Source organism: Equus asinus, chromosome 8 (assembly GCF_041296235.1).
Source record: "Equus asinus isolate D_3611 breed Donkey chromosome 8, EquAss-T2T_v2, whole genome shotgun sequence".
NCBI classification, from domain to species: domain Eukaryota; kingdom Metazoa; phylum Chordata; class Mammalia; order Perissodactyla; family Equidae; genus Equus; species Equus asinus.
Genome location: NC_091797.1, coordinates 21,275,220 through 21,297,922, shown reverse-complemented (window position 1 = coordinate 21,297,922; position 22,703 = coordinate 21,275,220). Strand labels below are relative to the sequence as shown.

At 53.6% G+C, this 22,703-nt stretch overlaps 1 protein-coding gene across 24 annotated transcripts; it reads left to right on the top strand.

The window, feature by feature from the left end:
* The first annotated feature begins 461 nt into the window (after nt 1-461).
* SLC29A1 (solute carrier family 29 member 1 (Augustine blood group)) lies at nt 462-16,877 on the top strand. Of its 24 annotated transcripts, none has more exons than XM_070514843.1 (15): nt 2,584-2,669; nt 4,813-4,922; nt 6,058-6,140; nt 6,458-6,591; nt 7,960-8,041; nt 8,147-8,346; nt 8,451-8,590; nt 9,104-9,238; nt 9,329-9,426; nt 9,573-9,651; nt 10,107-10,204; nt 10,426-10,534; nt 10,784-10,869; nt 11,287-11,486; nt 11,884-16,877. In XM_070514843.1, the coding sequence occupies exons 4-15, from the start codon at nt 6,578-6,580 to the stop codon at nt 11,993-11,995; spliced, it is 1,353 nt and encodes a 450-aa protein (XP_070370944.1). In that variant the 5' UTR covers nt 2,584-2,669; nt 4,813-4,922; nt 6,058-6,140; nt 6,458-6,577; the 3' UTR covers nt 11,996-16,877. The 24 variants fall into 24 exon arrangements, 23 of the variants coding, with proteins under 23 accessions (XP_044632702.1, XP_044632701.1, XP_014692953.1 ...); XM_070514841.1 differs by having other exon boundaries at nt 2,605-2,669; nt 6,061-6,140; XM_070514845.1 differs by having other exon boundaries at nt 2,624-2,952; nt 6,061-6,140.
* Nucleotides 16,878-22,703: the final 5,826 nt, after the last annotated feature.

Sequence of the window (22,703 nt, the reverse complement as noted above, 5' to 3'; positions counted from 1 at the left end):
TGCCATGTCCACACCCAGGATCAGAACCGGTAAAACCCTGGGCCACCCAAGCTGGAGTGCACAAACAACCACTCAGCCACGGGGCCAGCCCCAAGAGTCAAGTCTTCTTAATCCCTGACCCCCATAGCCATCCCAGAGCATCCACAAATAAGGTCAGGGAAGTGAGCCAAGTTGGATCCTGAGAGGACTGGATCCTGTCTTTATTTTAAATGTTGATGTTTTATTCATCATGGATTTTTTGGCATTATCTTTGATTTTTAAGAATACTGCATTCAGATATTTATCTTGCTTCCTGAATTTTTTAGCACCCTCTTAGGTTTTGCACCTCAGGCAGACTGCCTCCCTGGCCTCTCCCTAGTCCCAGCCGGGCCACAAAGGCAACTGCCCATGTATGTACACAGCCATGAGACATGTGCGGGTGACATATTGCCAGCTCAGCTGAGCAAACACAGATGCACACAGGGCTGGAAAGATAGGACTCTGCGTGAGGTGCACACAGATGCACACAGGGCTGGAAAGATAGGACTCTGTGTGAGGTGCGTCACCATCTCAAAGAGGGTGGGGGTTGGGTGCAGCCCTTCCCACCCCACTCCTGTGCCGGGAGCCCAGGGAGGGAGAGAGCCGGAAGACTGGGCAGAAGGTGATGAGGACTGGCCGGGCCTGGCTAGAAACACTTTGGGCACAGACCCAGGTGAGTTGGGGCTCTGAGACTGTCCAGCAGGGGGCCCAGGTACCCAGCAACCATCTCTGCCCAGGGAGGCATCTCTGGAGCGGGGAGGAGGGTGCTGGCGGGGGAGGGGGGGGGCCCTGGCAGGGCGAGCGCCAGATGGGCTTCTCTCCAGCAATAACAGCCCTGGCTGTTGCCATCCAGTGAGCGGGCCAAGCCTCAGCAGAGGTGGGGAGAGGAACCAGCCTTCCCCTGTCTGGCCTGGGACCCTCACCACTTCCCTCCAGTTTCTTTCCACTTCCAGCCCCCTTTGCACAGCCACTGGCCACCAGCCTGGCCATGTCTGGCAGATCTGTCTGAACACTAAGGCCTGCCACCCCCACAGGCCCTGAGACAGGAAATGAAGGTGGGGAGAGAGACAGGGGCCAAGAAAAGAGGGGAGAGGCGGGAAGAGAGAGAGACTGGACAAACACAGGGTGGGAATGGGGTAGCAGGGGTAGACCCACACATGACGCTGCCCTCAAGCCGTGGGACAGCGTCTAGAAAAATACCATATATAGCCCTCTTCCTGCCCTCTGTTTGCTGAAGTCTGGGGGATGATGGTGTGTCATGTCTCTGAGGGGTGTGGAGCCAGAATGCTGGGAATACCCCTCCTGGAGTAGCTTGGGGAGAGTGCGCTGACTCCAAGTGGAAAACCTACCCTTCCCCTCAGGGCCCATCTGTTCTCTGGGGAAAGGGTGTGACTCTGCCTTATCCCGTGGTGTTAGTACGCCTAATTGTTAATTAGTGTCTGTGGCTTTTCCAGGAAACCGGCCTGTTGGTTAGTCGGGCACGGGAGTGAGGATAGGGGGTGCTGGACCAGATTTTCTCTCCTCAGACCCTCTCCAGCCTCTGAATTGTCCCCCAGCACTGAGGGCTGCCACAGGGGCAGTGACTCCCTCTCCCCCAGATTTACTGACCAACAGAAAAGGAAGGAATCCTTCCTCCTCCCTTGGAGGTGGAAGAAGGACTGACCACTCCTCAGGATGCCCACTCCCTTCCTCCTCAGCTAGTGGAGGATGTGGGTTCAGCTTCAGCATCTGCCTCTGAGTATCAGGACAATAGGATTCACTCAGGATGTAAGGCTGTTCCTGGCCTTTTCTCTTTCCATCCCCAACTGTGCCTCAGCTTTTCCAAACTTCTGGATTTAGAAAGAGTGAATCACGAGGGGTCTACAGGGCTGGGCCTCTACCGGCCCTCCCCCCCCCCCCCAGCCACACCTCCTCCTCCAAGTCAAAGTGGTGGGTGGTGTGTGTGGGTGTGTGGGTCTCTGTGTGTACAAGGTAGGAAAACCCACCATGCAGGTCACTGATGAGCCTGATTATGTCAGAGGGATCCCACGGCGTGGTGGTGGGGGGGGGGGGCGAGGCAGAGGACATATCTGAAAGGAAGAAAGTGACATGAAAAGGGAGGGGTGCTGAAAAAGAAAAAGGCACAGTGTGGGAGAAAGTGGCTGGGAGGGGGTTTGGGGAGTGATAACGGAACGTCTGGGATGGAGCAGGGACGTGGGGGCGTCGGGGCCTGTGTGAGCAGAAGGTTTGTCCCTGGGAGAGCCCCGAGGGGAGTTCTGTAGGAGTTCACCTAGCCCCAGCGCGGAGGAGACTAGGGGTACCCAGTGTGGCGCGTACCCTCCTGTCCCCTGTGCTCCTTGATGGGGCAGGGTTTAGTGTGGCAGGGCCCAAATAGGTCCTGTCTACAGAAATCACACCGCGAGGTGTGGGCCCGGCGGCCTGGGGGCGCAGGGTCCCAGGTGCGGGTCCCTAGGCATCCTGAGACGCCAAGCGAGCGGCAGAGGCGGGCCGGGCCGGGGGCGGGGCCGAGGCCGGCGTTGGTGGGGGGAGCGGACGCCGCTGGGGTGCGCCGGGGGCGGGCCCGGCGGGGGGCGGGTTTGAATGTGCTCGGGCGGGCGCGGGAAGCGGCCTGGAGAGAACGCAGATCTCCGCACCGGACTCCTTCCCTGCAGGTGCTGAGCGGGGCCTGGGGGCAGGGGACCGGCGGGCAGAAGGCGCCGCCTCCTGCCCGCCAGGAGGCAGGGAGGCCGGGCCTGGCAGCTCTGCGGCCGGGAGCGAGGCGGCAGTTGGGGCTCCCCCTGCCCAGGTGCGGAGCACGCGGAGCTGCGCAGCACGTGGGACGCGGCGGAGTACCCTGCGGGGACCCAGACCGCAGCGGGGCGTGGAAGGCCTGGTTCCTGCGCCTGGAACCGGCTGTCGCTGAGCCGACCTCCACAAGGGGCGGGCGAGTAGATGGTTAATCTCGACCAGTGTTGTTGCTGGTACAGGGGAGGGGCCGCGCCGCTGACTGCGCTTGGGTTGGCGGCGGGGTGGGGATGGGGATGAGGGCACGAGGAATGGAGGTGGAAGAGCTGTCTCTTTAACTCCCGCCTTTTATTGGCCGAATTCGTGTCCGTGGCCTCCTCTTCATGGGCGCGTGCTCATTTACTCCTGGAGAGAGGACAAGGCTGCATCCCCCCCCCCCAGCTTTTCTTCCCAGGGGAGAGCAGTGGTGGGTGAGGGCAGGTCCCACCCTTGCCCCTCACCCCTCTTGGAGTCACTCCTTTGCCGCATCGATCCTCTCGGTAACCTCCAGACCCTCCTATCTGTCCTCCTGTCTGTGCGGGCTCTCCATGCCAAGAAGTATGTGTAATAGGGTGGGACACTCAAGTCAGGCTGGAGATGACCTCGACCCCCACCTTATTTTTCCCCCTTAGTTGGAGTAGAGAACTCTCACCTCCCAGTATAGTACAGGGCTAGCTGGGAAGCAGTCTCTGTACCTTGCTCCCCACCCCACAAGAAGCCTAGGATAAGCTACACCTTGAGTTTGAATTCCAGCTCCCCCATTCATTAGCGCTCTGACCTTAGGCAAGTAACTCAACCTCTCTGAACCTCAGCTTCCCTGGTCTGTTCCATGGAGACAATTTAGTACTAGCTTATGGGTGGTCATGAGGGCAAGGGTAGCAGCTGACTCCATATAGGATCCCGGGGAGCGGAGAATTTGATGCTACCACAAGGGCTGTCTAGAAGCTGGGGTACATGAGAGGTGTTGGCCTGGGAGTAGGGAGGTGCTATTTGGCGGCTGCTTTCAGGGCCCCATCTCAGCAGGCCAAGGCGTGGCTGGAGGGACAGCAGATGCTTTGAGCTCGCATGCTGCTGGGCAAAGGCAGACAAGAACCTAACACCTGGCCAGCTGAACGTCAAGATGTGGGCAGGGAGAGGGGCTGCTCTGGAGTTGAACTGTGCCCAAGACTGGGGTGGGAACTGCTGAAAACAGAGAGCAGGGGTGTCGCTGGCGGAGAGAGTAGAAATAAATACTTCTCTGAGCTTAAGGCAGATTTACTGAGGAAGGGAGATACTCTGTTCTCTCCACCCCAGGCTCCCATCTGGGATGAAACTGCACCTGCTCTTTATTGCCAGGAATCTTGCCTGTGGGGCTGGGGGCTGGAGCTCAGGGTGTGCGGAGGTGAGAAGCTGGGAGTTCCCCTTCCTGCTAGGTAATAGAAAACCTGAGTCCTGAGCCTTGTCTGCCCACATCCCAGGGCAGAGCCCTCTTGCTCTCATCCCTCTAGAAAATGTAGAAACTGTTGTTCACTGCTCTGTCCCCGTGCCTAGAACAGTGCCCGGCTAGCATGCAGAGATCTCTGTAAAAATCTGTTGAAAGGATGAAAGAAAGGAGCCCTCTGCCTCCATCTGGAGATGTGTGGATCTGTTCCTCCCCTCCCTGTTTTACAACCCAGTCGTGGGCTGGGGGCCGACGAGGCCTTTGGAGAGTCTGGAGTTTACCCAGGGGGTTGCTGAGAGGAATTATTGAGAGGGGTAGAATAGCCCATTCACGGTGTGGCGTCTGGCGGTGGTGGGTGTCTGTCTGTCTCGAGCTGGATCCTGGAGCACTATCTGCACCTGTGGGTTGACCCGCCCCCTTAGCTCCCCTGCTGAGACTGCTGGGTCTCTTATCTCTCAGACTACAGGGCTGGTTTTTATCTCCTTGGTTGCGTGTGCCTGTGTGTGTGTGAGAGAGGCTTCTCAGAATGGGGACACTCCCTCCCACAGCAAAGCCTGGGGAGTTCTCTCCTACACCCTGTGCCAATTTCTTCTCTCTGGACCCTTCCCCAGGAAGATCCCATGGACCCGGCCTGCTGCCTGAGCCTGAGCTAGGACCACCTCCCAGGGACTACCCAGGCACCCTCTGCTCCGACCCTTCTGCTGGCAAGTCTGGGCATTTGGTGAGTGCTAGCCCAGGAAGGCGGGGAAGCCGGTCCTTACCTGAAACAGCAGACCTGGCTCCATTGGGGAACGCGCCAGCACATGCCTGCCTGGCTTCCCATGCCATTCAAAGGGAAGGCTGTGTCATCTGCTGGTGCGACCATGCCTCTTCCTACATGAGCAGGGAGCAGGGGAGGGACACTGAGGGGGAGGCCAGGAGCTTTGGTACTATGCGGTTAGTTAGGCCTGTGCCCCTACCCCTCCAGCATTCTTCAAGTTTGGTCTCAGAAAAGGGAAGAGGGCAGGGGCCTGAAGTGAGTCAGAGAGGAACCGAGGGGGGATGGAGTGACCCTGGGCCCAGGACTGGGGTCAGAGGAGGAGCCGGGCTAGGTGGTAGGAAGAGCTGTGTCCCCACACCCATTGTCAAGTATTTTCCTGGAAAACTGGCCAGGAACTAGGAAGGCTCCAGGCAGTGACTGGAAAGGAAGATTAAGGAGCCAAGAGCAGACAGGCTGGGGTATAGGGTGCCTCCAGGAGGGGACCGACTCCAGAGGCCACCCTAGGCATAAGTCCAGGGACTCCCCAGGAGGGTGGAGAGGTCAGACTTGCAGATGGGGGCCTGGGAGGGAGGGAGGCCTCTCTGGCTTGGCCTGATCATCACCCTTGTGGTTGCTGCTCCTGCAGATCTGTTTTGTGCCCTCCCCCTTATCCTCTTGGCTCCATCTCCTTTCTGTTTTCCTCCTCCCGGCCCTCCTTCCATTGTCATGACTCTCCCTGACCTCTCATCCTCTTCCCTGCCTTTTTTGCCTGTCTTTCTCTCCCTCTCAATCGTGCTTCCTCCTCCTTCCCTTCTGCTCTCCACCCTCCTGTTTCCCAGCTTACAGACTGCTTCGGCTGCTGGATAAAAATAGCAGTGGCAGCGGCCAGGCCAGGCCCGGAGCCAGGTAGAGCCTGGGCAGGCAGGGGCTCCCAACAGGACTGGCCAGAGGGGTCAGATTGAACAGTCTTGAGAGGCAGGGCCAGGAGAGCGTCCTCTGGACTCCTCAGCTTGCCTGCTCTGTCTGCCCTGCCCCCTCCAACCTCTCCCCCACCAGTCTGAAGAGGCCTGTGGGGAAGCAGGGCCCAGATGGGGCCTCACACTATTTCTCCCCCCAGCAGGCCTCAGAGGAAGGGAGCTGTCAGCCAGACAAAACCAAGAACGCCGTCACCATGACAACCAGTCACCAGCCTCAGGACAGGTACTGGGGGACCTGAGCTGGGGACCCAGGGGAGTGGAAATGAGTCTCCAGAGGACTTGGGATGGTGTCCTTTGGAATTTGGGGTTGCCACTGCCAACTGGCCTTCCAGCTAGGTAGTTCTGAGTCAGGGCTGCAACAGGGGTGGGGACCATGTGTGCCTTGGCTGGGTGCTGGCTGGAGTGTCTGCCAGGAAACCCAGGGTGGGTGGGTGGCAGCCCCTCCCTGGCCTGTCAGTGTTTCCGCTGTTGCTCTCCAGCCAGCCAGTGGCTTCCAGCTCCTCCCCCTGGGGAGACATTTACCAGCATCCTACATTCCAGAGCACATCTGGCAGAACAGCTCTCCCCCTCGGGGCTGCCCTGGGGCCTCTGCCTCAGATGACCCTGGCCCACCCTGGTCCCTGATCTGACCTTCCTCTGACATCCCCACCTCTGGAGCCTATGAACTCCCTCAGGTTAGACCAGCACCTGTGATTGTGCAACTGCGATCATGCATATGTATTTTGGGGAAATATGCTGTAGTTTGCTTCAAGTTCCCCAAGGAGTCTAGGACCCAAGAATGTTGATGAAGCCATGCCTGGGGTCCAAAACCCCTTCAACTCAGGCCCCCTGACCGCATCACCTCTCCCCTGCCCATCCTGTCTCCCTCCTATGCCAAAGGCCACAGAACTAAGCCACTTCTGGCTGTGGGACCTTGGGCACTTGGTTTGATCTCTCTGGGACCATTTCCCATCTGTAAAATAGAGGTGAAGTTTATTCAGATGGGAGGGAATTTAAGGAGACATAGTAAGTACAGGCCTCGGGTTGGTTACCCCCCTCGCTGCTCCATTCCCAGGCTGCCTGCGCACCCCATCCCAGCCTCGCCCCTCTGATAGCACTTCTCCGAACCCCTCTCCCGTCTCCATCCACCTTGTTGCCCTCCCCCAGCCCCACTCTGACCCTCCATCCTCTCTGACCTTGGCAGATGTCCCCTCTTGGGGCGGTCACCCAGGCTCTGCGCCATGACCAGACCTGTCTCCTCCCTGCCTTGGGCTTCGCCCCCTGGTCATCTTTGTGAAGAAAGCGGGGAGGGAATGACAGGCACATCTGGAGACCATGGAGGGAGGGCCCAGGGCCGCCTGGGGGGAGCTGCTCCATTGCACACAGGCCCTGAGGTATAGGGCTTGGGGCATGCCCTGGCCAAAGCTGGGCCGGTGCTTATTTGCGTTCTGTGGCCCAGATGACGCCCAGTGGCCCCATACCTCCTGCCTTCCCCTACGTGGTGTGACCTACAAAGCCGGTTCTGTCTGGGCCGAGGAAAAAACAGCTCCCTCACTTCCCAGCCGCCCAAGTCACCCTGCCTGCCCCGCTAGGTCCAGAATGGTCTGGGAGTTTCCTGACCTCAGAATCCTCTTTGGGGAGCCACACAGGGCCTGCCCAGACGGCATAATCACTTCCAGCCTGCCCAGCGGGGGTGGAAAACACTTGCTGTTTGCTTTCTCACTCATCCAGCCCACCCCTAGCCTTTAGCAGAATTTCCAAAACCACCTCCGGATGTGTGGGTCACACTGGTTCCCAAGCCTGCAGGGTCCCCCGAGTCTTTGGGGCTGAGAACCAAGGTCCTTTTGGCCTTGCCCTTCAGTCCTGTGTCCCTGGTGCCCCTTCCCCTCTGGATTTGTCTGTGCCCTTCTCCCTGTCCCAGGACACTCCCCTCTCCAGATTCACCCATAGGGGGACACAAGCACAGAGTCTGCAGGTCAGGGAGGGAGGGGCTACCTCAGGATTGATCTGGGAAGAAGGGGGGATGGTGCGTCACTTGGCCCCCTCTCCTCACCCCTCTCCAGGTACAAAGCCGTCTGGCTTATCTTCTTCATGCTGGGCCTGGGGACACTGCTTCCCTGGAACTTTTTCATGACAGCCACTCAGGTGAGACTGGGGTGACCGGGCATGTCCACTGGGCACATGGGACCTGGATCTGCACTCGTGGACACAGGGAGAGAGGTTTAACACTCCTCTCTGCACTCCCCGCAGTATTTCACAAACCGCCTGGACCAGTCCCAGAATGTGTCCTCGGTCACTGAACTGAGCAAGGACATCCAGACCTTGGCACCCCCCACAGCACCCTCTCCAGAGCGGAATTCTCTCAGTGCCATCTTCAACAATGTCATGACCTTATGTGCCATGCTGCCCCTGCTGGTCTTCACCTGCCTTAACTCCTTCCTGCATCAGAGGTGAGCGCCTGGGCCCCCAGCCTGGCCCCTCGCTGCCCCCGGTGCTCCCTGGGCCGAGGCCCTGGCTTAACCACCCCTCTCCACCACCTTGGCCCCTCTGGCAGGATCCCTCAGGCTGTTCGGATCCTGGGCAGCCTGGTGGCCATCCTGCTGGTGTTCCTGTTCACTGCCATCCTGGTGAAGGTGCACCTGGATGCTCTGTCCTTCTTTGTCATCACCATGATCAAGATCATGCTCATTAATTGTAAGTGGGGCTGGGAGGGGACCTGGGGCAGAGATCTTCCCAAACACCCCTACCCTTCTCTCAGACCCACAGTCAGCCAGAGAGGAGCCCATTCCTCCCCTGGGAGGAGATGCGTGCCATGGGCAGTCAGGTTGGTTCAGAGGCCTGAGCAGGTGTGGGCCAGGGCTGGGAATGGGGACAGAGAAAAGGGCCGCTCAGCGTCAAAACTCACTGGGAGAGCCAGCCCTGGTGGTCTAGTGGTTAAGATTCGGCGCTGTCACTGCCGCAGCCCGGGTTCGTTTCCGCGTCATGAAACCACCTTACCTGTCTGTCAGTTGTTGTACTGTGGCCGTAAATCACTTACTACTAGCATCCACAACCATGCACTGAAGCTTTAAAAAGAAAAAAGACTCACTGGGAGTAAAGCGGGAATCACAGGGACCTGTTTTCCCAGGGGCCCCCAACCGTCCCCAGCAGAAGTGAGTCCCCCCCCTGCTCCCCCCTCCCCTGCTGATGCCTGCCTTGTTCCCTCAGCGTTCGGTGCCATCCTGCAGGGCAGCCTCTTCGGTCTGGCAGGCCTCCTGCCAGCCAGCTACACGGCTCCCATCATGAGTGGCCAGGGCCTGGCAGGCCTCTTCGCCTCGGTGGCCATGATCTGTGCCATTGCCAGTGAGTCTTGCTATCTGTCTGCCTGTCACTCTGGTTGTCGTGGGGAGGAGGGAGTGGGGCCTGTCTGATCATGCACACCCTCCACTTCAGGTGGCTCGGAGCTGTCAACAAGTGCCTTCGGCTATTTTATCACAGCCTGTGTGGTTATTATTTTGACCATCATCTGTTACCTGGGCCTGCCCCGATTGGTGAGCAAATGAAGAAAGCTGGGATTTAGGGTCTGGGGGTCCAGGGCCCCAAACCAAGGGTGTTCAGTGGCCGAAGCATGAGGGAGGTGGAGATGCTGGGGAATTCCACTTCTGAATCCACCTCCCCTGTCTCCCTCACTTGATAGGAATTCTACCGCTACTATCAGCAGCTCAAGCTCGAAGGGCCAGGGGAGCAGGAGACCAAGTTGGACCTCATTAGTAAAGGTCTGAATAGCCTGAGGAAGCTGGGGTGGAGGCCAGCCTGCTGGGCTGGGGGGCAGCATGAGCAGAGGACTAGGATGAGTGCACTGTATTTGCTGGTAGCAATGAGCCAGAGGCCAGAGGGATCAGGGGTGGGGCGAGGGGAACAATAGGGAATAAAGGCTGGGAGAGATAAAATGGGGGAGGTCCCGGGTGACCCTGAATGCCTGAGGGCAGTGGGAAGCAATTTCAGATTTTTGGACAGGGCGTAACATGACCTGGGCTCCTGGGAGAGGTCAGGACCCAGGGGACCCAGCTGTGGGGATTTGGATGAGGTCTGGGCTAGGTGTTAGCATGCAGCTGGGCGCTGAGTAAGGGGGTATCCAACCCAGCCCTTTTGAGGGATGTTTGTGCCATCTGCTGTTGCTCTGTCCTTTCCACAACTTGAAGATCCTTATATAACCTCTCACCCGCCCTAGGAGAGGAGCCAAGAGCAGGCAAAGGGGAGTCCGAAGTTTCAGCCCCCAACTCTAAGCCCACCAACAAAAGCCACTCTATCCGAGCCATCCTCAAAAACGTATGTGGAGCCTGGTGTCCTGCCCTCCACCCCTCACCCTCCTTCTCTCCTTCCTTGCTCCCCGCCTCCTCCCCTGCTCTACCTGTCCTCTTCCTTTCTGACCTGAGACTGGCCACTCTCCTGGATTCCCGTGTGTGTCAGTGTGTGTGTGTGTGTAGGGGGGGATTCTTGGTTCTTGAATGCACAATCATCAGGAAGACACAGGGCTCCCTTTCCTCCAGATCTTAGTCCCGGCTCTCTCCGTCTGCTTCGTCTTCACGATCACTATTGGGATGTTTCCCGCCGTGGCCGCTGAGGTCAAGTCCAGCATTGCGGGCACCAGCGCCTGGGGTGAGGACACCAGGGGTTCCCAGGATGGGGGCAGACAGGGCCTCGAGGAGGACTGGGAGTGGGCGAGAAGGGGAGCCTGGGCTGCTGTCTTCCCAGCTAAATTCTCCTGGTCCATTTGCCCTTCCCTGGGCTGGAAGCATCTCCATTTTACAGCTGGGGAAACTGAGCCCCGGTGAGGGTCAGGGTTGCTAAATCTGCCTCTCTGGACCTAATAAATAACCATCCCCTAACCTTCTCTTCCTCTTCCAGGAAACTACTTCATTCCTGTGTCTTGTTTCTTGATTTTCAATATCTTTGACTGGCTGGGCCGGAGCCTCACAGCCTTGACCATGTGGGTAAGTGAAAGGAGGGGGCACCGGGTCCCTGTGAGAGGGAAGAGTCCAGCATGAGACTGTCTGACAACCAAGAAAGTATGGTGGTGAGGGGACCATGCTTTTTTTTTAAACCAAGCCATAACCTACGTATGGTACGGTGTACAAGACTTAAGTGTTCAGCTTAATGAATACACACACACAAATACACACACACACAAATATACACACACCCGTGTGTAATCACCACCCAAATCAAGATGTAGGACATTTCCAGCCCTCCAGAAGGCTCCACCATGCCCCTTCCCAATCCATACCCCGTAAGGGTAACAAGGCTTTGAAGTTTCAATTCAGATCCTGAGGGGCCCAAGATAGAGCCGTGGGGGTCTGGGTATGCCCTCAAGGCTGGCCTGGGCTGAGGCATTACCTGGTCCCCCGCAGCCTGGAAAGGACAGCCGCTGGCTGCCAACCCTGGTGCTGGCCCGGCTGGTGTTCGTGCCCCTGCTGCTGCTGTGCAACGTCCAGCCACGCCGCTACCTGTCTGTGGTCTTTGAGCACGATGCCTGGTACATCTTCTTCATGGCTGCCTTCGCCTTCTCCAACGGGTACCTTGCCAGTCTCTGCATGTGCTTCGGGCCCAAGTGAGTAGAGAACTTGGTGGCACAAGGCAGAGTCTAGAGCTCCAGTGGGGGACACTTAGTAGAGAGAGAGAGGGCGGAGGGAGACTCCCTGATCCTGGAGCTTAGGGTTTCTGGGCTGAGGGAGGAAACAGCCAGGGAGAGGCACCTGGGCTGAAGGTGTAGTGGTGGGTGGTGGAGGGATGGTGGGCCCAGGCTTATTTAGGTGGAGTTGTGGGAGAGGGGCTCTCAGGGTAAGGTGGAAGATGGCCCCCAAGAGGGAAAAGCCAGCTTGGGCTTGGACAAGTAGAATAGGTTGACCAGCAGAATCAGGTGCTCAGGCAAGTCTTCCCCAACCGAGATGCTGTGGCAGGGCACGGGGAGGGGAGGTCCTAAGGCAGCCTCGCCCTCCCTTCTGTAGGAAGGTGAAGCCGGCTGAGGCAGAGACGGCTGGAGCCATCATGGCCTTCTTTCTCTCTCTCGGCCTGGCGCTGGGGGCTGTCTTCTCCTTCCTGTTCCGGGCAATTGTGTGACCGTGGATGGACAGAAGGACTGCACTGGCTGCCTGCTTCTACCCCCTTCCTTCTCCTTCAGGGATGGGTAGGGGTGGTCTGGAGGTTTTCTCTTCTAGCCAACTTTTGCTTTCTCACGGCCTGTGCTGGGCCCGGTGTCCGGGCCCTGAGGATGGAGCCTCTGTGCATGGACAGTGGGTACATTGTGGGCCTGAGTGAGGGTCAGAGTCGAGGGAGGGGATGCAGGCTCTGCATCTGCTCCAGTCTCCCACACTTGGCTGTGACTGAGCCCTGCTTGAGCAGGGCAGCAGAGGCTGAGTGTGTATGTGTGTGTCTGTCTGTCTGTTCGTCTGCCTGTTCCAGGGGTGGCCAGGGGCCAGGACTATCTGTTCTAAGGTCCTGTCTGATATTTCCACCCCTCTTCTCCCTGGGTGCCTCCTCCCCCCACCTCTCCATGTCCCTCCCCCATTTCCCCTGCCTTGTTCCTACCCATAATCCGCCCTGTGCAGTTGCTATTTTACTGCCTTTTTTATACTCAACAGAAACCAGGTGCCTTCAGAGGCTCTCTGATTAAATAAACCATTTTTTTTTTCCTCCATGGAGCCCTGTGTCCTCCAGCCACAGCTTCATGTCCTGGAGAGGGTAGAGGGGTGGCATACTGAGTCTTGGGGGATGAGCATGACCCTGATGGGCCTTGGGTTCAAGGTCTGAGGTGGGGGTAAGGGGGTGGGGAGTTAGTCCTCTTAGCCTCAGAGGGGCTGCAGTGCCCCCTGCTGGGGCCACAGAGGAGGGACAGGCCTGGAGCCAGGACACCCAGACTGTTGGCTGAGACTCCGAAAGGCCGTTTTTCTTTGCTGCTTCCTTCTTTCATAGGACTTGGGATGGAGACAGTGCCCCATCTTTCTTTTATTTTCAGTGCCACACCCTCCACTCTGTCCTCACCCTTTAGTCCCAGGAATGAGCTCTGCAAAACTGGCCATCTCTCCCTCAACCCCTACCCCAGCTCCTGGCTGCACTCCCACACCTCCAGGGAGGAAGAAGCTGTAGCCTGAGGGTTCTCCCCCACCTGGCACTTGGCCCTGACACCAAAGCTCAGCCTTCCTGGGGAACAAGGGGCCTGTGTGTCCTTGCACTGAAGCTGGGCCTTCCCCTTCTCTTCCCAAACTGTGGCCTGGGGAGGGATGGGATGGTATGGGGCCGTGAGAGTGCCTCAGTGGAGAGGGCCATGCCACTGCATCCCCCTTCTCAGAAATGACTCTTCCTGACAGTAAGTGGGACCAGAGCTCTGGCCACGGTGAACTGCCTTCCCTCCCTGACCCTGGCCTTTGGCATGTGTCTCAGACTCCTCCCAAAAGGGCGCACAGCACAGCCCAGACTGCTCACTGACCCCTGACCAGCAGATTGCTCAGAGTTGGTACTGTATCAGGGCTTCACTTCTCACAGTTTAATTTAATTGAAGGCTTCAGGCCTCACTAAGGGCTGTTTTGTAAGCTCTTTGGTGAGTTCTGAAGCCCTGTTGGGGTAGTTAAGTATGTCACTGCATGGGTAACTGGAGTCCACATACTCCAGGGGTACATGTCAAACCAGGATACATATCTCAGGTTGGTGGAAAACAAAGTATTCCTTTCTTGTCAAGCGAGGGGTTCCCTGGAGAGTATTCTTCAGTCTTTGCATTACCCTTTGGTGATGAGGCCGAGATAAACATGCGCTTTCTCTTCCCAACTTCCCCATTGTACCCAAACCTGAGAGTCCTATCGGGCTCTTCAGCACCAACAACATTTCAGGGACCCTGTGTTTCTTCTCTGGGTCCTTTCACCGCCTCCTGCCTGGCCTTCCAGGACTCTCGCCCAGGTTTCCTCCAACCCATCCCACTTGTGGCCACAGAATAATCTGAAAACAAATGTAGTGATACGCTGGTCTCTCACCCTGGAGCCTGCCAAGCATTTCTTGATCCTCTGCCACCAACAGCAACAGGCGGTTTATGCAATTCCTTCCCCCTCTGCACCTCAGAACTTTTGTAACTTTGTGACTTTTCTTCTATCATGCTCTTTACTCCAGCCAGCAGACAGACTCATGTTTTTCAGGTTAGAGTCTACATTCTGTTCCTGTTTTTACTCTTTAAGCTGCAAGTGCTGTACGTGGCTCCCAGAGGTACTGAAAAAATGGTTGCTTCATTGCATCTGCTTGTCCCTCCCAGCAGGCTTCCCCTGCCTAACCCTAGCTGTGTAGTAACACTCATTTCACTGCCTGTGCCCAGGGGACAAAGATGGGTGTTAATAAGTTTCTCTCCATCCCAGCAATGATTTGAAGGAGATAAAACATTTCGATTAAAAGTCACTTTCTGGGGGCCGGCCCGGTGGCGCAGCGGTTAAGTTCGCACGTTCCGCTTCTCGGAGGCCCGGGGTTCGCTGGTTCGGATCCCGGGTGCGGACATGGCACTGCTTGGCAGCCATGCTGTGGTAGGCGTCCCACGTATAAACTAGAGGAAGATGGGCACGGATGTTAGCTTAGAGCCAGGCTTCCTCAGCAGCAAGAGGAGGACTGGCAGTAGTTAGCTGAGGGCTAATCTTCCTCAAAAAAAAAAAAGTCACTTTCCTTCTTCCTGTACTTAAATTGATGTCCAAGAAAATTAGTAGGATATTTTTTCCAAAAATGTTTTCTAATGCAAATGACCCCAAATTTGCAGCCTCATTTCCATTCTGCCCTCAGTGTCTTCGCCTGAAAACGGGGAGGGGTGGGGCTTAAAGCAGCTCCCAGGTCGGCGGCCTGCCCGACTGCAGTGGTGGCTTCCGACCACAAGTAGGCGCTCTGCAGGCAACACCACCTGTGGGAGGCAGGCCGCCTCTTTCCGGCCTCAACGCTCCTCCTAGCGCTTTGCTTCCTGTAAGGGGGAAGGGCTGAGCGTTAAGAATCGGCCAGGTATCCCTGACTCGGCCATGGCTTGTGCTAGTCATCTTCCTTCCGGGTGACGTTTGCGTACGAAGCATCAGTGTATTCAGCTGCCGTCCTCTCTGGGGTCGCTGCCGCTGCAACGCAGAAATTTCCCTCTTATTTAAGCTCATATGGTGAATTGTTGGGGCTTTAAACTTTTGAAAAGCTAAGAGCCCCAGTAAAATCAGCAGTCATCCTTGAAAATAGAAGTGAAGCCTCGGGTATAACAATGAATTGAAATATATCTGCGTATCCTTTTTTAAAAAAAATTTTGAGGTCATATTGGCTTATAACATCGCGTAAATTTCAGGTGTACGTTATATTTCAGTTTCTGTATAGACTACATCATGTTCACCACCAATAGCCTAGTTTTCACCTGTCACCATACATATGTATCTATTCTTTTAAGTGAATATGAGAACAGCATGGTGAGGGCAGTATAATGGGGAGGAGGGGGGCAGCTTTTGACAGAAAAACCCCAATTATTGGGAAAATAAATTATTCTCAGTATTTTAAACAATGATAGTGATTCAAAATGGATGTGAGCAGAGAAATGCAGAGTCACTTTAAAGAGAGAGCTCTGCTCTGGCCAGCAGGCCCTGCCTGAAACTCGAGTCTTGACACACAGGGAGAGTGGGAGTGAAGGGGGGTCAGCCAGCCAGTAGGTCTGACACACAGGCCAGGCTGGCAGTGAGGCCCGTCTGGTTCCTGGGCAAGTTGGCAGTGAGTGTGGAGATGGTCACCTCAGCTGGGCAGAGCCCAGGTTCCCCCCTAGTCCATCAATGGCCTGTGTCGTGTGGGACTCCTCTAGCTCATCTCCAAATGACCTGGCTCCAGCATGGCTACCCTCCGGGAGAGGGTGTGCTCACTCAGAGCTCTCTGCCTTGGCAGGCCTAGTGCTCCCTGGGAATGAGCCAGTTGGCATTCTGCTCCAGACTGCAGGGCGAGTGCTAAATGAGTCAACAGGACCCCGCAAAGTGGGGACCTCTGCCCGTGACAGCTGCCCTCTCCTGGACCTTTTTATGAGGTTAGGAGGTGGTTTGGATTCAGAGCCTAGGATTCCGTCTTGGGCCTGTCAAGTACCAGCTGTGTGACCCTGGACAAGTCCCTCATCCTCTGTAGCGCAGATCTTTTCTTAAGATGGGGTGACATGTATGTATGGACTTGCTAAGGAATTAAGGGAGCCTATACAGGACGTGAGGACCGTGGAGACACGTGGTGCCCAAGACTCATTTGGATGATCCTCAGCACGGTGCGCTCCCTGCCCTGGGTCAAAGGGGCTCCCTGCTCCTCCCTGCACGATGTTCCGTCCCCTCCCCCGCACCTTCAGCCCCTGGAAGCTTCGAGAACCAAGCCTCATGTCCCTCGCCCAGGCCATTCCCAGTGTGAACCAACACTTACATCCCCACCTCTCTTGGGACAGCCGAGAACCGCAGGGCTGGCCCGGGCGGGGCGCGGGGGCTGGAACGACGGGAGCCAGGGATCTGCTCAGCCTCCCCCAACCCCCGGGCGAGGGGGAGGGGAGGGCAGTGACGTCACCGGTCCCGCACGCCCCCTGGTGCCCGTCTGGCCCTTCGCATCTGACCCTTGGCGGGTGGGGCACCAGACTGGGTGCGGTCAGGTCGACTCAACTTCACCTTAAGTCTGGGTGACCTTGAGCCAGGCCTTCCATCTCAGAGCCGCTCGTCTGTAAAGCAGGGGTAGTAACATTTGCCCTGCCTACGTCTCCTGGTTGTGAAACTCCACTGAGATAAGGAGTAACAACCACATAGTCCCCCCTTATCTCCAGGGGATGTGTTCCAGGACCCCTGAAACCGAGGATAGCACCGAAGGCTTTACATACTCTTTTTCCCTATACATACATACCTGTGATAAAGTTTAATTTGTAGATTAGGCACAGTAAGAGATTAACAACTAATAATAAAATGGAACAATTATAACAATATACTGTAATAAAAGTTATGTGAATGTGGTCTCTCTCTCTCTCAAAATATCTTATTTACGGTACTCGTCCTTGTGATGGTGTGAGAGGATGCAGTGGCTACCTGATGAGTTGAACGGAGGAGAATGAGAAGGGCATTGTGAAGTAGCATAATTTTCTGACCGAAGTTGACTGTGGCGGGTGGCTGAAACCGCGGATATCCGCCGTTCCACTTTCTGTGGTTTCAGTTACTCCGCAGGTCAGCCTCAGCCTGAAAATAATTTGATGGAAAATTCCAGAAATAAGCAATTCATACGTTTTACATTGTGCTCCATTCTGAGTAATGTGATGAAATCTTGAGCCCTCCTGCTCCCTCCCACGTGGGCAGTGAATTATCCCTTTGTTCAGTGTAGCCACACTACTTATGCTACCTGCCCTCTAGTCACTTAGTAGCCATCTTGGATATCAGATCAACATTGCAGTATGGAAGTGCTTGTGTTCAAGTAACCCTGATTTTACTTAATAATGTCTCCAAAGCCCAAGACTAGTGATGCTGGCAATTTGGATACGCCAAAGAGAAGTTATTGTTAATCTGTTGCTGTGCCTAATTAATAAATGAAACTTTATCATAGGTACATATGTATAGGAAAAAACAGCATATATATAGGGTTCAGTGCTATCTGAGGTTTCAGGTGTCCACTGGGGGTCTTGGAAAGTATCCCCCACAGATAAGGGGGGACTATAGTACTTTCACCTGCCACTCTACTTGGGGTCTCACATATGTTGTCTCTTATGATCCTCCAATAATCTTATGAAGTGCTGACTATTGCTATGCCCATCTGACTCCAGAAAACCGAGGCTGAAAAGATTAAACGATGGAAAAATATTTTGTAAACTGCAAAGCATCAGATAAATATAATCTCTGTCTCTGTCTGTCTGTCTCTCTCAGTCTCTCTTTCTCTGATGCACACACACACACACACACACACGGGGAACACTCCCAGGCAGTGAAGGAGATGGAAAGCTACAAGGCCTTATGTGAGCATGTGGCATCATCACACAGGCTGGTTGCACCTTCCTCCCCTGCCTCCAAAACCTCCCAGAGAGTCATCTTCTCTTTTCACATGCCCAAGGATCCCAAGCCTCCTAGGATCCTGAACTCCCACGTCATCCTTCCCAGGTGAAACCAGTAAAGCCCCTCCTGACGTCTAACCTCAGTCCCTCCTATTCGTGAGTTCCTCACCACCCAGTAGCACTACCACAGCCTTACCAGTCCCTTACCTGGGTGCAGGTGGGCCAGGCAGGCACTGGGCCCAGTGGATGCGCAGAAATCCAGTCAGTTGAGACCTGCACGTTGAGGAGTGACTTGTGCCTGGGGCAGGATGGGTGGCAGGCAGGACACTTAAGTAGGTCAGGGTTGTTTGTGGTGCCACCCGTCCCCTGCACCTTCCCCTGCCTAAAATCTGCTCTGGGCTGAACTGATTCTACTCGGAGTAGTTAACTTTTACCTTCTTAGTCACAGGGGGCCTGGAACACTGATCTATGCCCCAGACAAAAAGGGATGCCTGGTGGGTGTGATGGCAGGAGGAGGACAGACATTTTCAGGCTGGGCTGACAATGGCAGGTCAGCAGGACTCAGTCACACCCCTTAGGCCATGGATACTAAGCCCTTAGAGAGTGGGGACACACTCACATGTGTATTAATAGAGCGGGTTACCAAAGATACCCGATTTGCAATTCCAGAATGGTTTAGATCATCATTTTTGGCCTTCTCACCACACCCCCCGGAGAGATTTTGTCCTTGCTCATGACTTCAGTCATCAGCCTCTGCCTCCTGGACATGTCTCCTTGGTGCCCCACCATGTGCCTAAAGCAGACTTCTTGACCACCCCCCACAACCCAGAGTGGTCCTCCTCCCCTCCGCTCGGCCCCATGTGCTATCACCCTACCTCAGAGAAGGCACACACGGTGCCTCTTCCAACCCATGTGATCGCCCCACCCGCAGCCTCACTCTTCTCCAAGTTATGTCCCCTGGGTTCTCCAAGTGGTTTTTTGTTTTCTTTGTTTTTAACACCATAATTAACTGGCTTGTATTAATAGATTTAACATATTTAGACTTTTATCCAACAGTTAGATAATACATATTTTTCTCAAGCACGCATGGAGCATTTACAACTATTAACCACATCCTGGGTTAACCTCATCCAACTCTCAACTACAAAGGAGCTAGTATCATACACACCACATTGAATGTCTACCACGTGGTATGTCTACAACATCATTAAAAGATATTTCAATTAAACATATTTGAAAATGTTAAACACTTAAATTGATCAACAAAGATAATGTAAGAGGAATCGGATAATTTTTTTTTAAGATTTTATTTTTCCTTTTTCTCCCCAAAGCCCCCCCAGTACATAGTTGTATATAATTTTAGTTGTGGGTCCTTCTAGTTGTGGTGCATGGAACACCGCCTCAGCATGGCCTGATGAGCGGTGCCATGTCCACGCCCAGGATTCGAACCGGTGAAACCCTGGGCTGCCGAAGCAGAGCGCACTTAACCACTCGGCCATGGGGCCAGCCCTGGAATCAGGTAATTTTTAAAACTGAATTGTAATAAAAATACTATGTATTGAAACTTGTGGGATATAGCTAAAATAGTACTTGAGGAAAAATGTGTAGCCTTAAGTCCTTATGTCGGAAAAGGGGAAAGGCTTAAATTTAACGTGCTACGTATCAAAGTTAAGAAAATAGAAAAAGAACAACAGAACTGACCTAAAGAAAGTAGAAATAATGAGAAAAAATTTAGCAGAAATTTTAAAAATAAAGAAATTGAAGAAACAGAAAACAAATAGATGAAGATCAATATAAATAAAATAGACAAATCTCTGGTGAAACTGATCATGAAAAAGGTTTAAGACATGAAAAAAAATTTTAGGAATGAAAAAGGAGACATACTTTAGACAGAACAGAGATTTAAAAAATAGTCAAAGAAAATAGTATGCCATAATATCTAAAGCTTTGAAGAAACATCCAGAAAAATTATTAAACAAAATTGACTCAGGGAAAACCTGAATAGTTTTATACCATTAAAAAAAAAAACTGAATCCTTAGTTAAAATGTTTCCATACAGAAAACAACAGACTCAGGCAGATTTATAGGTGAGTTCTATAAAATTTTAAAGAAATAGATCATTTCAGTCTAATATTACTGTCTCTTAGTGAATTAAACATATAAATAGATTAAGGGGATTTTTAAAAACAATATTCTCATGGGGCTGACCTGGTGGCGCAGTGGTTAAGTTCGCACGTTCTGCTGCAGCAGCCTCGGGTTCGCTGGTTTGGATCCCGGGTGTGGACATGGCACCGCTTGGCAAGCCATGCTGTGGTAGGCGTCCCACATATAAAGTAGAGGAAGATGGGCATGGATGTTAGCTCAGGGCCAGTCTTCCTCAGCAAAAAGAGGAGGATTGGTAGCAGATGTTAGCTCAGAGCTAATCTTCCTCAAACAAACAAACAAAATTCTCAGTAGATACAGAAGAATAATTTTGATACCTAGTCAGATTAAAATTGATCACAAGTTAGGAATAGAAAGAGTAAACAGTATGCTCAGTGATGAAGTGTTAGAAGCATGCCTTTTCTTTCTTTCTTTCTTCCTTTTTAATATACTTCTTTTGAGGCAGTTCTTGCCTCCTTTTTTTTTTTTTAAAGATTGGCACCTGAGCTAACAACTGTTGCCAATCTTCTTTTTTTTCCTGCTTTTTCTCCCTAAATCCCCCCAGTACACAGTTGTATATTTTAGTTGTGGGTCCTTCTAGTTGTGGCACCTGGGACACCACCTCACTGTGGCCTAACGAGTGGTGCCATGTCCGTGGCCAGGATCTGAACCAGTGAAACCCTGGGCTGCCAAAGGGGAACGCAAACTTAACCATTTGGCCAAGGGGACAGCCCTGAAGCATGCCTTTTCTGATCAGAAATGAGACAGGGAGGTCCAGAATCATTGTTCCCACTCATTGTTCTGCAGATCCTGCTGGACCAGTATAACAAGAAACAAGAGATACAAGGATTAGAAAGGGAGAAACCAAAATGTCACTGTTCTCAGATGATAGATAGGGTTGTACTTAGAAAACACCAAAAACCTGACAGACAAATTAAGAACTAGTAAGCTAGTTAACCAAGTTCTGGAAGCAAGAAAGAAAAATCGACTGCTTTTCAGACTCTCCAGGAAACAGAAAACGAAGGAAAATTCCCATTTACCATAGTATCAAAAAAAATCACACTAACAATAAAGGGACAGGAAGTTGTGCAAGGGACTTTCCATGTCCCAGCAGAATGTGGAAACTGAGGCAAAGAGATGGAGCACAGGCTGGCAGTGCAGAGCCCTTGGCCTGTGAGGGTGAGGTGACAGGTCAGGGTATTCCGAGTGGAATGCAGACATGAAAGCCTCGTGGAACTGGGAAGGGCCAGAACCAACGGGACACACTGGGTGGTGCTGAGCTTGGGAGGCTGCTTGTTCTGGGAGTTAAGGGTCCAGAGCTGCTCCCCATGCTTATAACATCCCCGACGTCCTGATGCCCTGGGTTGCTTTAATCATCCATTGCCCCTCAGCTAAGCTGCCCTCAGCAGCCTCCCTGATCCCCTTGAAAGGCCAGTGGTACTGCTAACTAGGAGCATGCGCCGTCTGAGCAGCAGCAGGAGGCCTCTGCCCAGGTGAGTCTCTGTGCTCCCTCCAAGACCTCACGGAGCTTTAGCTAGAGCAGGGGTCTGCAAACCTTTTCTGTAAAAGGTAAGAGAGTAAATATTTTAGACCTTGCAAGCTATGTGGTCTCTGTCACAACTATCAACTCTGCCGTTATAGTATGAAGCAGCCACGGACAAGGTGTAAACAATGAGCGGGGTTGTGTCTCAGTAAAACTTTATGGACACAAATTCAAATTTCACATGCCAAAACATCTTTTGATTCTTTTCAACCATTAAAAAAATCTAAAAACCATTCTTACCCACAGGCCATACAAAAACAAAGACAGGCCCACCAGTTACAGGCTTAGTCTGCCTGCCCTCCGACAGCAGAAGGTTGGGCTGAGTCTCTGAGGCCTGGTCAGGAATGAAGGGTATCTTGGGAACATCAAGGTGGGAAATGTGGACAAAAATTATCCATAACCAATCTATAAATGAAAATTTGGGTGAGTTTATTGTGAGCTAAAATGTGAGGACCATGGCCCGGGGCCTTTCTCCCCGAAGGAAGAAAGGGCACCAAAGAAGTAGAGGGGCCAGCCCTGTGGCTGAGTGGTTAAGTTCGTGCGCTCCACTTCGGCGGCCCAGGGTTTCGCCAGTTTGGATCCTGGGCGCGGACATGGCACTGCTCATCAGGCCAGGTGAGGCGGTGTCCCACATGCCACAACTAGAAGGACCCACAACTAAAATATACAACTATATACTGGGGGGATCTGGGTTACTTCCCCAAAAAGCAGGAAAAAAAATTGGCAACAGTTGTTAGCTCAGGCGCCAATCTTTAAAAAAAAAAAGAAGTGGGGTGTACAGAGTGGTTATATACCCCCAAAAAGGATGTTTCACATATGATTGAAATGTCCCTTTTACAACAGTCGTGAGACTGCTCTGTCAGCATAGAGATTGATGGACACAGCAAGTAGGTCTGCTGTCTCGGTGGACACAGCAGGGTGTCAGGTCTGTTGTCTCAAGCTGGGTGGTCACAGGTGAGCTGGGTGGTCAAAGGTGAGCACAGCAATCAGTTCCTAGCCTAAGGAAAGATGCTTATCCTTAAGGAAATGCCAGTGTAGGGGGAAGTTGCACCTTTATCTTAAGGCCATTTATTCTTGCCATAGTAAATGTTTAAAGCAGATATACAATGCGTGCTTGA